Source organism: Lactuca serriola, chromosome 8 (assembly GCF_051521515.1).
Source record: "Lactuca serriola cultivar US96UC23 chromosome 8, Lser_US96UC23_V15, whole genome shotgun sequence".
Classification (NCBI taxonomy): Eukaryota; Viridiplantae; Streptophyta; class Magnoliopsida; order Asterales; family Asteraceae; genus Lactuca; species Lactuca serriola.
This window is the reverse complement of record NC_136415.1, coordinates 263,908,576-263,923,008: the sequence shown is the minus strand read 5'-3', so window position 1 is coordinate 263,923,008 and position 14,433 is coordinate 263,908,576. Positions and strand designations below refer to the sequence as shown.

The following is a 14,433-nucleotide window of genomic DNA, read 5'->3' as shown; positions in this document are numbered from 1 at the left end:
GTATACAACTTAATAGGTCTTGAGTTGTTACTAATCTATCCATTTCTTTCCATTCATATATCATTTGTGGTTACTATTCTCTTTTAATTTACCTAAACACTACCCTACTCACCAAATCAAGCCCATACACGCATCATAAGTGGTATCAGAGCGCATAATGGATTTTGATGATCCGGAGTTCCTACAAAATCTTCGTGAAGCATTAAGAAACATCCAAGAAGGTGGAAATCGAAGGCAACCCCGCCGTGGTGAACATAGGGTTGTGGAAGAATTCAAGGTGTCTGAATTGCCTGAATTTGTTGGTGGAACTGATCCTGAACGCTACTTGGAGTGGGAAAGGAAGATTGAAAGAATGTTCGAGTTCAAAGAAGTGGATGATGAAAAAAGCTGCAAGTATGCCATTCTCAAGCTAAGTGGTGGTGCTTCATTGTGGTTTGAAGGGCTTAAGGCCAAGAGAACCCGTGAAGGCAAAGAAAAAATTTGTTCTTGGCTTTCTCTAAAACGAAAGCTAAGAAAGAGATATGTTCCTTCTACTCATAGAATTGCCACTTACAAGAAGATTGCTGATTTGAGGCAAGGAAAAATGAGTGTTGGAGAATACATTGATGAATTTGAGAAGTTTTCCTTGATGGGGGATATTGAAGAAATTGAAGAACAAAAAATGACTCGTTTTCTAAAAGGGTTGAACTACAACATTGCCAATGTTGTGGAGTTATATCCTTATGCTGATTTTGGAACTCTTTGTGGTTTGTGTTTGAAGTTGGAGGGGCAGGCCAAAGCACGTTATGGTGGGAGTTCAAGTTCAAGTCTCGAAAGTCCCAAGTCAAAGTCGTGGTCCAAGCCCGAGTCTAGCAATAGACAAAATTCTGTTTCTACTCCTTCTGGTTCTAGTAGTGTTCCCGTTGCTCCTAAACTTACTAGTGGTACCAAAGAAACTAGTTTGGCGAAAATTAGATGTTTCAAGTGTCAAGGTTTTGGTCATTACCAAAATGCTTGTCCAAACAAAAGGGTGGTGACTTTAAGGGAGGCCATTGAATGTCGTGAAGAGTTGGAGGAAGAAGAGAGGTTGGCGGGTATTTTTTATGATACACAACAAGAAGAGGAAGAAGAGGAGGAGGTAGAGTATGAAGCACCGGTGTATGATACAGTTTTGGTGCTTAGAACCCTTAAAACTCAAGGGGTTCAAACCGTGGCTGATATGGATCAACGAGACCAATTGTTTCACACCAAATGTTTGGTTAGAAACAAGTGGTGTAGTTTGATTATTGATGGTGGAAGTTGTACTAATGTTGCTTCTAATGAAATGGTGATCAAATTGGGTTTGTCTACTACAAACCACCCAAAACCATATGTTCTTCATTGGTTGGATGATGGAAGCAAAATAAAGGTGACAAAACAGGTTAGAGTTGGTCTAACCATGGGGTCTTATGAAGATGAAGTGTTGTGTGATGTTATTCCTATGGATGCATGTCATATTTTGTTGGGGCGTCCTTGGCAATTTGATAGGGACGTGTTACATAGAGGGAGGAGCAATGAATATGAGTTGAAACACAATAATAAAAAAATTGTGTTAAAACCCATGTCCCCAACGGCCATAAGGTCCATGAATTCTAAACAAGTAAAAAAACCTAATCTTTCTATGTTTGCTAGTGAAAGGGAGGTGGAGCAAGTTCTTGACAAAGGTGATGTTATCTACATGCTTGTGGCCAAAGAGCATGCAAAGGTGGAGAAGATGGTGCATGGAGAAAACGCTATTGCTGATTTGCTTTTGGAGTTTCAAGATGTGTTTCCAAGCGAATTACCACCGGGTTTGCCTCCAATCCGTGGTATCGAACACCAAATTGACCTTATTCCGGGTGCTCCTTTGCCCAATAAAGCCGCCTATAGATGTAATCCGGAGGTGACAAAAGAGCTGCAAAAACAAATTGATGAACTCATGAAAATGGGTTATGTTCGTGAAAGCCTAAGTCCTTGTGCTGTTCCAGTTTTGTTGGTTCCAAAAAAAGATGGTTCTTGGAGGATGTGTGTTGATAGTAGGGCCGTTAATAACATCACCATAAAATACCGATTTCCTATTCCTAGAATTGATGATTTGTTGGACGAGTTGCATGGTTCTATTGTGTTCTCAAAAATTGATTTGAGAAGTGGTTACCATCAAATTCGTATGCGTGAAGGGGATGAATGGAAAACAGCCTTTAAAACTAAACATGGCTTGTATGAATGGACCGTGATGCCTTTCGGTCTAACTAATGCACCTAGCACTTTCATGCGACTAATGAATGAAGTGCTAAAATCTTTTTTGGGCAGGTTTGTGGTTGTGTACCTTGATGATATCTTGGTATATAGCAAGAGCTTGGAGGATCATTTGGTGCACTTAAAACAGGTTTTCGAGACGCTTAGAGCTCAAAAACTCTATGGGAAGCAAGAAAAATGTTCGTTTTTGGTGGAAGAAGTGGCATTTTTGGGTTTTGTGGTGTCAAGAAATGGCGTGTCCGTGGACCCATCCAAGACTGAAGCAATCAAGTCATGGCCTATTCCTACTAATATTTCTGAAGTTAGATCATTTCATGGTCTTGCTTCTTTCTATAGAAGATTTGTTCGTGATTTTAGCACCATTGCAAGTCCCATAACAGGTTGTTTGAAGAAAGGAGTCTTTGCATGGGGAGAAGAAGCTCAAAAGGCATTTGAGAAACTCAAGGCATTGTTGTGTGATGCTCCTATTTTGGCTCTTCCTGATTTTTCTCAACCATTTGAAGTGGAGTGTGATGCAAGTGGAGTTGGTATTGGGGCTGTTTTGATCCAATCCAAACGTCCTATTGCTTATTTTTCTGAAAAGTTGGGTGGTGCTCGTTTGAATTATTGCACTTATGATAAGGAGTTTTATGCTATTGTCCGTGCTTTAGATCATTGGAGTCATTATTTGCGTGCAAATCATTTTATTTTGCATTCTGATCATGAATCCTTAAAGTACATCAATGGGCAACAAAAGTTGAGCACAAGACATGCAAAGTGGGTGGAGTTCTTGCAATCCTTTCATTTCTCATGCAAATACAAGGATGGTAGAAGCAATGTGGTGGCTGATGCACTCTCGAGGCGTTACTCGTTGTTGGTGACTTTGGATGTTCGTTTCTTGGGATTTGAAACTCTAAAGGACCATTATCAATCTGATATGGACTTTGGAGATATGTTTTTGAAATGTGCAGGTGGTCCTAATGGTGAATTTGTGATTCAAGATGGCTTTCTATTCAAAGGCAATCGCCTTTGTGTCCCAAAACATGCAATACGGGAGTTGTTGATTCGTGAAGCTCATGGCGGTGGTTTGGCTGGTCATTTTGGCATTACCAAAACTTTGCAGGTGCTTAAAGAACATTTCTTTTGGCCGAAGATGTTGGGGGATGTAACCAACATAGTGGGCAAGTGTGTTACATGTCATATGGCAAAAACAACTTTCAAGCATGGTGTTTACACTCCTTTGCCGGTTCCTATTCGTCCTTGGGAAGATGTGTCCATGGATTTCATTATGGCTTTGCCTAGAACTCATAGGGGGAAGGATTCCATTATGGTGGTGGTGGATAGGTTTTCAAAAATGGCTCACTTTGTGCCATGTCATAAAACAAATGATGCCTCTAACGTGGCTGATTTGTACTTTAAAGAGGTGGTTCGTTTGCATGGTATTCCTAAAACAATTGTTTCTGATAGGGATTCCAAGTTTCTAAGTTACTTTTGGAACACTTTGTGGAGGAAAGTCGGTACTAAGTTACTTTTTAGTACATCCCATCATCCACAAACGGATGGGCAAACGGAGGTGACTAATAGAACTTTGGGTGCTTTGTTGAGAGGGTTGGTTAGCAAAACTCAAAAAGATTGGGACATCAAACTTGCACATGCTGAATTTGCCTATAATCGTTCTCCTACTTATGCTACAGGTCACTCTCCTTTTGAGGTGGTGTATGGTGTGAATCCTTACATGCCTTTGGATTTGATTCCATTGCCAAAGGATGAATTGGTTCACAAGGATGCTAATGACAAGTTGAAGGCTATGATGAAACTACACCAACAAGTTCGTGAGAAGATTGAAGCCGTGAATGAGTTGTACAAACAGAAGTCCAACAAGCATAGGAAACCACGTGTCTTTCAAGATGGTGACTTGGTGTGGGTGTATATGAGGAAAGAACGTTTTCCTAACAAAAGGAAAAACAAGTTGATGCCAAGAGCTGAAGGTCCTTACAGAGTGGTGTCACGTGTCAATGATAATGCTTATAAGGTAGATTTGGGAGGAGACCATGGAGTGCATGCTACCTTTAATGTGGGAGATCTTTCACCTTATCTTGATGATGATGGACTTGATGAATTGAGGTCAATTCCTTTCAAAGGGGGAGGGGATGATCCATGCATGGATCATGAAAGCCCAAAATGTGATGGATTAGTGATTACTAGTGGGCTAGAAGGTGGTTTGGGCTCAATGGTTGGGTTGTGCATGGTAACCCACAAATTGAATTAGGGTTGCATGAAGACTAGGGCAACATTTTTAAGGCTTCATAAGTGCTAAAAACGTTACTATTTGCTTCATAAAGCCTCCTAGCCGTTTTTGACACTCTTTGGTGGATTAGGGTTACACTTTAATGCTTATGATGACTCCTTAATGCTTCTTATGGCTCCTTAATGAAGCATAGCCGTTTTTTTTTCATTCACAAGTCTCATGGACGTTTTTTTTGTGTTCTTTCAAGAGTTACCTTAATTTCTATTTACTAGTTTTAATGAATAATTGGTTGGTTGGCTTGTAACCACCAAATTTGTAATAAAGGCTTCATATAAAGCCAAATTATGCATGGAAAAAGTAATAGACGAATTTTTAATCAAAGAACCCTTTTGTTCACTTTGAATTATTGTTATAATTCACAAATTATCTTGTTAGGACGTGTTCTTGACTTGATACGAACTCAATCCAATAGGTCTTGGATTGTTTTCACCGGTATACAACTTAATAGGTCTTGAGTTGTTACTAATCTATCCATTTCTTTCCATTCATATATCATTTGTGGTTACTATTCTCTTTTAATTTACCTAAACACTACCCTACTCACCAAATCAAGCCCATACACGCATCAATTGGGCAAAGGAGCACCCGGAATAAGGTCAATTTGGTGTTCGATACCACGGATTGGAGGCAAACCCGGTGGTAATTCGCTTGGAAACACATCTTGAAACTCCAAAAGCAAATCAGCAATAGCGTTTTCTCCATGCACCATCTTCTCCACCTTTGCATGCTCTTTGGCCACAAGCATGTAGATAACATCACCTTTGTCAAGAACTTGCTCCACCTCCCTTTCACTAGCAAACATAGAAAGATTAGGTTTTTTTACTTGTTTAGAATTCATGGACCTTATGGCCGTTGGGGACATGGGTTTTAACACAATTTTTTTATTATTGTGTTTCAACTCATATTCATTGCTCCTCCCTCTATGTAACACGTCCCTATCAAATTGCCAAGGACGCCCCAACAAAATATGACATGCATCCATAGGAATAACATCACACAACACTTCATCTTCATAAGACCCCATAGTTAGACCAACTCTAACCTGTTTTGTCACCTTTATTTTGCTTCCATCATCCAACCAATGAAGAACATATGGTTTTGGGTGGTTTGTAGTAGACAAACCCAATTTGATCACCATTTCATTAGAAGCAACATTAGTACAACTTCCACCATCAATAATCAAACTACACCACTTGTTTCTAACCAAACATTTGGTGTGAAACAATTGGTCTCGTTGATCCATATCAGACACGGTTTGAACCCCTTGAGTTTTAAGGGTTCTAAGCACCAAAACTGTATCATACACCGGTGCTTCATACTCTACCTCCTCCTCTTCTTCCTCTTCTTGTTGTGTATCATAAAAAATACCCGCCAACCTCTCTTCTTCCTCCAACTCTTCACGACATTCAATGGCCTCCCTTAAAGTCACCACCCTTTTGTTTGGACAAGCATTTTGGTAATGACCAAAACCTTGACACTTGAAACATCTAATTTTCGCCAAACTAGTTTCTTTGGTACCACTAGTAAGTTTAGGAGCAACGGGAACACTACTAGAACCAGAAGGAGTAGAAACAGAATTTTGTCTATTGCTAGACTCGGGCTTGGACCACGACTTTGACTTGGGACTTTCGAGACTTGAACTTGAACTCCCACCATAACGTGCTTTGGCCTGCCCCTCCAACTTCAAACACAAACCACAAAGAGTTCCAAAATCAGCATAAGGATATAACTCCACAACATTGGCAATGTTGTAGTTCAACCCTTTTAGACTTCTAATGTGGAACTCAAGAATGAAACAATGCTCATCAAAGCTTTGCTTAAATTGCAAAGACTACTTCCATTGTTGAACTCAAGAATTAAACAATGCTCATCAAAGCATTGCTTAAATTGCATAGACATACTATTGTGGAACTCAATAATTAAACGATTCTTAATGAAGCTTTGCTAAATTGCATAAACTTTTATTGTGGAACTTAAGAATGAAACAATGCTCATCAGAGCTTTGGTAAATTACATAACTTCTAATGTGGAACTCAAGAATGAAACAATGCTCATCAAAGCTTTGCTTAAATTGCAGAGACTACTTCTATTGTTGAACTCAAGAATTAAACAATGCTCATCAATGCTTTGCTAAATTGCGTAGACTTCCAATGTGGCAACCAAGAATGAAACAATGCTCCTCTAAGCTTTGCTAAATTGCATAGACTTCTCTTGTGGAACTCAAGATTGAAACAATGCTCATCAAAGCTTTGCTTAAATTGAATACTTCTATTGTGGAACTCAAGAATTAAACAATGCTCATCAAGGCTTTGCTGAATTGCGAAGACTACTTCAATTATTGAACTCAAGAATGAAACAATGCTCATCAAAGCTTTGCTTAAATTCGATAAAGGCAACTTCTATTCTGGAACTCAAGAATTAAAAAATGTTCATCAAAGCTTTGCTAAATTGCGAAGACTACTTCTATTGTGGAACTCTAGAATCAAACAATGTTCATCAAAGCTTTGCTAAATTGCATACATTTCTAATGTGGAACTCTAGAATGAAACAATGCTCATCAAAGGTTTTCTTAAATTGCATAGACTTTTATTGTGGGACTCAAGAATTAAACAATGCTCATCAAAGCTTTGCTTAAATTGCATAGACTTCAATTGTGGAACTCAAGAATTTTAACAATGCTCATCAAAGCTTTGCTAAATTACGAAGACTACTTCTATTGTGGAACTCAAGAATCAAACAATGCTCATCAAAGCATTGCTTAAATTGCATAGACATACTATTGTGGAACTCAATAATTAAACGATGCTCAATGAAGCTTTGCTAAATTGCATAAACTTCTAATGTGGAACTTAAGAATGAAACGATGCTCGTCAGAGCTTTGCTAAATTACATAGACTTCTAATGTGGAACTCAAGAATGAAACAATGCTCATCAAAGCTTTGCTTAAATTGCAAAGACTACTTCTATTGTTCAACTCAAGAATTAAACATTGCTCATCAATGCTTTGCTAAATTGCATAGACTTCCAATGTGGCAACCAAGAATGAAACAATGCTCCTGTAAGCTTTGCTAAATTGCGTAGACTTCTCTTTTTGGAACTCAAGAATGAAGCAATGCTCATCAAAGCTTTGCTTAAATTGAATACTTCTATTGTGGAACTCAAGAATTAAACAATGCTCATCAAAGCTTTGCTGAATTGCGAAGACTACTTCAATTATGGAACTCAAGAATGAAACAATGCTCATCAAAGCTTTGCTTAAATTCCATAAAGGCAACTTCTATTCTGGAACTCAAGAATTAAACAATGCTCATCAAAGCTTTTCTAAATTGCGAAGACTACTTCTATTGTGGAACTCTAGAATTAAACAATGTTCTTCAAAGCTTTGCTAAATTGCATACATTTCTAATGTGGAACTCTAGAATGAAACAATGCTCATCAATGGTTTTCTTAAATCGCATAGACTTTTATTGTGGAACTCAAGAATTAAACAATACTCATCAAAGCTTTGCTAAATTGTGAAGACTACTTGTATTATGGAACTCAAGAGTGAAACTATGCTCATCAAAGCTTTGCTTAAATTGCATAGACTTCAATTGTGGTACTCAAGAATTTTAACAATGCTCATCAAAGCTTTGCTAAATTGCGAAGACTACTTCTATTGTGGAACTCAAGAATCAAACAATGCTCATCATAGCATTGCTTAAATTGCATAGACATACTATTGTGGAACTCAATAATTAAACGATGCTCAATGAAGCTTTGCTAAATTGCATAAACTTCTAATGTGGAACTTAAGAATGAAACAATGCTCGTCAGAGCTTTGCTAAATTACATAGACTTCTAATGTGGAACTCAAGAATGAAACAATGCTCATCAAAGCTTTGCTTAAATTGCAAAGACTACTTCCATTGTTGAACTCAAGAATTAAACAATGCTCATCAAAGCATTGCTTAAATTGCATAGACATACTATTGTGGAACTCAATAATTAAACGATTCTTAATGAAGCTTTGCTAAATTGCATAAACTTTTATCGTGGAACTTAAGAATGAAACAATGCTCATCAGAGCTTTGGTAAATTACATAACTTCTAATGTGGAACTCAAGAATGAAACAATGCTCATCAAAGCTTTGCTTAAATTGCAGAGACTACTTCTATTGTTGAACTCAAGAATTAAACAATGCTCATCAATGCTTTGCTAAATTGCGTAGACTTCCAATGTGGCAACCAAGAATGAAACAATGCTCCTCTAAGCTTTGCTAAATTGCATAGACTTCTCTTGTGGAACTCAAGATTGAAACAATGCTCATCAAAGCTTTGCTTAAATTGAATACTTCTATTGTGGAACTCAAGAATTAAACAATGCTCATCAAGGCTTTGCTGAATTGCGAAGACTACTTCAGTTATTGAACTCAAGAATGAAACAATGCTCATCAAAGCTTTGCTTAAATTCGATAAAGGCAACTTCTATTCTGGAACTCAAGAATTAAAAAATGTTCATCAAAGCTTTGCTAAATTGCGAAGACTACTTCTATTGTGGAACTCTAGAATCAAACAATGTTCATCAAAGCTTTGCTAAATTGCATACATTTCAAATGTGGAACTCTAGAATGAAACAATGCTCATCAAAGGTTTTCTTAAATTGCATAGACTTTTATTGTGGGACTCAAGAATTAAACAATGCTCATCAAAGCTTTGCTTAAATTGCATAGACTTCAATTGTGGAACTCAAGAATTTTAACAATGCTCATCAAAGCTTTGCTAAATTACGAAGACTACTTCTATTGTGGAACTCAAGAATCAAACAATGCTCATCAAAGCATTGCTTAAATTGCATAGACATACTATTGTGGAACTCAATAATTAAACGATGCTCAATGAAGCTTTGCTAAATTGCATAAACTTCTAATGTGGAACTTAAGAATGAAACGATGCTCGTCAGAGCTTTGCTAAATTACATAGACTTCTAATGTGGAACTCAAGAATGAAACAATGCTCATCAAAGCTTTGCTTAAATTGCAAAGACTACTTCTATTGTTCAACTCAAGAATTAAACATTGCTCATCAATGCTTTGCTAAATTGCATAGACTTCTAATGTGGCAACCAAGAATGAAACAATGCTCCTCTAAGCTTTGCTAAATTGCGTAGACTTCTCTTTTTGGAACTCAAGAATGAAGCAATGCTCATCAAAGCTTTGCTTAAATTGAATACTGCTATTGTGGAACTCAAGAATTAAACAATGCTCATCAAAGCTTTGCTGAATTGCGAAGACTACTTCAATTATGGAACTCAAGAATGAAACAATGCTCATCAAAGCTTTGCTTAAATTCCATAAAGGCAACTTGTATTCTGGTACTCAAGAATTAAACAATGCTCATCAAAGCTTTTCTAAATTGCGAAGACTACTTCTATTGTGGAACTCTAGAATTAAACAATGTTCATCAAAGCTTTGCTAAATTGCATACATTTCTAATGTGGAACTCTAGAATGAAACAATGCTCATCAATGGTTTTCTTAAATCGCAAAGACTTTTATTGTGGAACTCAAGAATTAAACAATGCTCATCAAAGCTTTGCTAAATTGTGAAGACTACTTCTATTATGGAACTCAAGAGTGAAACTATGCTCATCAAAGCTTTGCTTAAATTGCATAGACTTCAATTGTGGTACTCAAGAATTTTAACAATGCTCATCAAAGCTTTGCTAAATTGCGAAGACTACTTCTATTGTGGAACTCAAGAATCAAACAATGCTCATCAAAGCATTGCTTAAATTGCATAGACATACTATTGTGGAACTCAATAATTAAACGATGCTCAATGAAGCTTTGCTAAATTGCATAAACTTCTAATGTGGAACTTAAGAATGAAACATTGCTCGTCAGAGCTTTGCTAAATTACATAGACTTCTAATGTGGAACTCAAGAATGAAACAATGCTCATCAAAGCTTTGCTTAAATTGCAAAGACTACTTCTATTGTTGAACTCAAGAATTAAACAATGCTCATCAATGCTTTGCTAAATTGCATAGACTTCCAATGTGGCAACCAAGAATGAAACAATGCTCCTCTAAGCTTTGCTAAATTGCGTAGACTTCTCTTTTTGGAACTCAAGAATGAAGCAATGCTCATCAAAGCTTTGCTTAAATTGAATACTTCTATTGTGGAACTCAAGAATTAAACAATGCTCATCAAAGCTTTGCTGAATTGCGAAGACTACTTCAATTATGGAACTCAAGAATGAAACAATGCTCATCAAAGCTTTGCTTAAATTCCATAAAGGCAACTTGTATTCTGGAACTCAAGAATTAAACAATGCTCATCAAAGCTTTTCTAAATTGCGAAGACTACTTCTATTGTGGAACTCTAGAGTTAAACAATGTTCATCAAAGCTTTGCTAAATTGCATACATTTCTAATGTGGAACTCTAGAATGAAACAATGCTCATCAATGGTTTTCTTAAATCGCAAAGACTTTTATTGTGGAACTCAAGAATTAAACAATGCTCATCAAAGCTTTGCTAAATTGTGAAGACTACTTCTATTATGGAACTCAAGAGTGAAACTATGCTCATCAAAGCTTTGCTTAAATTGCATAGACTTCAATTGTGGAACTCAAGAATTTTAACAATGCTCATCAAAGCTTTGCTAAATTGCGAAGACTACTTCTATTGTGGATCTCAAGAATCAAACAATGCTCATCAAAGCATTGCTTAAATTGCATAGACATACTATTGTGGAACTCAATCATTAAACGATGCTCAATGAAGCTTTGCTAAATTGCATAAACTTCTAATGTGGAACTTAAGAATGAAACAATGCTCGTCAGAGCTTTGCTAAATTACATAGACTTCTAATGTGGAACTCAAGAATGAAACAATGCTCATCAAAGCTTTGCTTAAATTGCAAAGACTACTTCCATTGTTGAACTCAAGAATTAAACAATGCTCATCAAAGCATTGCTTAAATTGCATAGACATACTATTGTGGAACTCAATAATTAAACGATTCTTAATGAAGCTTTGCTAAATTGCATAAACTTTTATTGTGGAACTTAAGAATGAAACAATGCTCATCAGAGCTTTGGTAAATTACATAACTTCTAATGTGGAACTCAAGAATGAAACAATGCTCATCAAAGCTTTGCTTAAATTGCAGAGACTACTTCTATTGTTGAACTCAAGAATTAAACAATGCTCATCAATGCTTTGCTAAATTGCGTAGACTTCCAATGTGGCAACCAAGAATGAAACAATGCTCCTCTAAGCTTTGCTAAATTGCATAGACTTCTCTTGTGGAACTCAAGATTGAAACAATGCTCATCAAAGCTTTGCTTAAATTGAATACTTCTATTGTGGAACTCAAGAATTAAACAATGCTCATCAAGGCTTTGCTGAATTGCGAAGACTACTTCAGTTATTGAACTCAAGAATGAAACAATGCTCATCAAAGCTTTGCTTAAATTCGATAAAGGCAACTTCTATTCTGGAACTCAAGAATTAAAAAATGTTCATCAAAGCTTTGCTAAATTGCGAAGACTACTTCTATTGTGGAACTCTAGAATCAAACAATGTTCATCAAAGCTTTGCTAAATTGCATACATTTCAAATGTGGAACTCTAGAATGAAACAATGCTCATCAAAGGTTTTCTTAAATTGCATAGACTTTTATTGTGGGACTCAAGAATTAAACAATGCTCATCAAAGCTTTGCTTAAATTGCATAGACTTCAATTGTGGAACTCAAGAATTTTAACAATGCTCATCAAAGCTTTGCTAAATTACGAAGACTACTTCTATTGTGGAACTCAAGAATCAAACAATGCTCATCAAAGCATTGCTTAAATTGCATAGACATACTATTGTGGAACTCAATAATTAAACGATGCTCAATGAAGCTTTGCTAAATTGCATAAACTTCTAATGTGGAACTTAAGAATGAAACGATGCTCGTCAGAGCTTTGCTAAATTACATAGACTTCTAATGTGGAACTCAAGAATGAAACAATGCTCATCAAAGCTTTGCTTAAATTGCAAAGACTACTTCTATTGTTCAACTCAAGAATTAAACATTGCTCATCAATGCTTTGCTAAATTGCATAGACTTCTAATGTGGCAACCAAGAATGAAACAATGCTCCTCTAAGCTTTGCTAAATTGCGTAGACTTCTCTTTTTGGAACTCAAGAATGAAGCAATGCTCATCAAAGCTTTGCTTAAATTGAATACTGCTATTGTGGAACTCAAGAATTAAACAATGCTCATCAAAGCTTTGCTGAATTGCGAAGACTACTTCAATTATGGAACTCAAGAATGAAACAATGCTCATCAAAGCTTTGCTTAAATTCCATAAAGGCAACTTGTATTCTGGTACTCAAGAATTAAACAATGCTCATCAAAGCTTTTCTAAATTGCGAAGACTACTTCTATTGTGGAACTCTAGAATTAAACAATGTTCATCAAAGCTTTGCTAAATTGCATACATTTCTAATGTGGAACTCTAGAATGAAACAATGCTCATCAATGGTTTTCTTAAATCGCAAAGACTTTTATTGTGGAACTCAATAATTAAACAATGCTCATCAAAGCTTTGCTAAATTGTGAAGACTACTTCTATTATGGAACTCAAGAGTGAAACTATGCTCATCAAAGCTTTGCTTAAATTGCATAGACTTCAATTGTGGTACTCAAGAATTTTAACAATGCTCATCAAAGCTTTGCTAAATTGCGAAGACTACTTCTATTGTGGAACTCAAGAATCAAACAATGCTCATCAAAGCATTGCTTAAATTGCATAGACATACTATTGTGGAACTCAATAATTAAACGATGCTCAATGAAGCTTTGCTAAATTGCATAAACTTCTAATGTGGAACTTAAGAATGAAACATTGCTCGTCAGAGCTTTGCTAAATTACATAGACTTCTAATGTGGAACTCAAGAATGAAACAATGCTCATCAAAGCTTTGCTTAAATTGCAAAGACTACTTCCATTGTTGAACTCAAGAATTAAACAATGCTCATCAAAGCATTGCTTAAATTGCATAGACATACTATTGTGGAACTCAATAATTAAACGATTCTTAATGAAGCTTTGCTAAATTGCATAAACTTTTATCGTGGAACTTAAGAATGAAACAATGCTCATCAGAGCTTTGGTAAATTACATAACTTCTAATGTGGAACTCAAGAATGAAACAATGCTCATCAAAGCTTTGCTTAAATTGCAGAGACTACTTCTATTGTTGAACTCAAGAATTAAACAATGCTCATCAATGCTTTGCTAAATTGCGTAGACTTCCAATGTGGCAACCAAGAATGAAACAATGCTCCTCTAAGCTTTGCTAAATTGCATAGACTTCTCTTGTGGAACTCAAGATTGAAACAATGCTCATCAAAGCTTTGCTTAAATTGAATACTTCTATTGTGGAACTCAAGAATTAAACAATGCTCATCAAGGCTTTGCTGAATTGCGAAGACTACTTCAGTTATTGAACTCAAGAATGAAACAATGCTCATCAAAGCTTTGCTTAAATTCGATAAAGGCAACTTCTATTCTGGAACTCAAGAATTAAAAAATGTTCATCAAAGCTTTGCTAAATTGCGAAGACTACTTCTATTGTGGAACTCTAGAATCAAACAATGTTCATCAAAGCTTTGCTAAATTGCATACATTTCTAATGTGGAACTCTAGAATGAAACAATGCTCATCAAAGGTTTTCTTAAATTGCATAGACTTTTATTGTGGGACTCAAGAATTAAACAATGCTCATCAAAGCTTTGCTTAAATTGCATAGACTTCAATTGTGGAACTCAAGAATTTTAACAATGCTCATCAAAGCTTTGCTAAATTACGAAGACTACTTCTATTGTGGAACTCAAGAATCAAACAATGCTCAT

General features: G+C 36.2%; 2 protein-coding genes across 2 annotated transcripts; one reads left to right on the top strand and one right to left on the bottom strand.

Annotated features, from left to right (window-relative positions):
- Window positions 1-157: 157 nt before the first annotated feature.
- On the top strand, window positions 158-3,959 carry LOC145068074 (uncharacterized). The gene is made up of 3 exons (XM_079015064.1): window positions 158-2,214; window positions 2,308-3,355; window positions 3,927-3,959. Exons 1-3 carry the CDS (start codon window positions 158-160, stop codon window positions 3,957-3,959), a joined length of 3,138 nt encoding a protein of 1,045 aa, XP_078871190.1.
- Window positions 3,960-5,105: 1,146 nt separating this feature from the next.
- On the bottom strand, window positions 5,106-6,535 carry LOC145068073 (uncharacterized). Its single transcript, XM_079015063.1, has 2 exons — window positions 6,527-6,535; window positions 5,106-6,221 (listed from the first exon to the last, which is right to left on the bottom strand). The coding sequence occupies exons 1-2, from the start codon at window positions 6,533-6,535 to the stop codon at window positions 5,106-5,108; spliced, it is 1,125 nt and encodes a 374-aa protein (XP_078871189.1).
- Window positions 6,536-14,433: the final 7,898 nt, after the last annotated feature.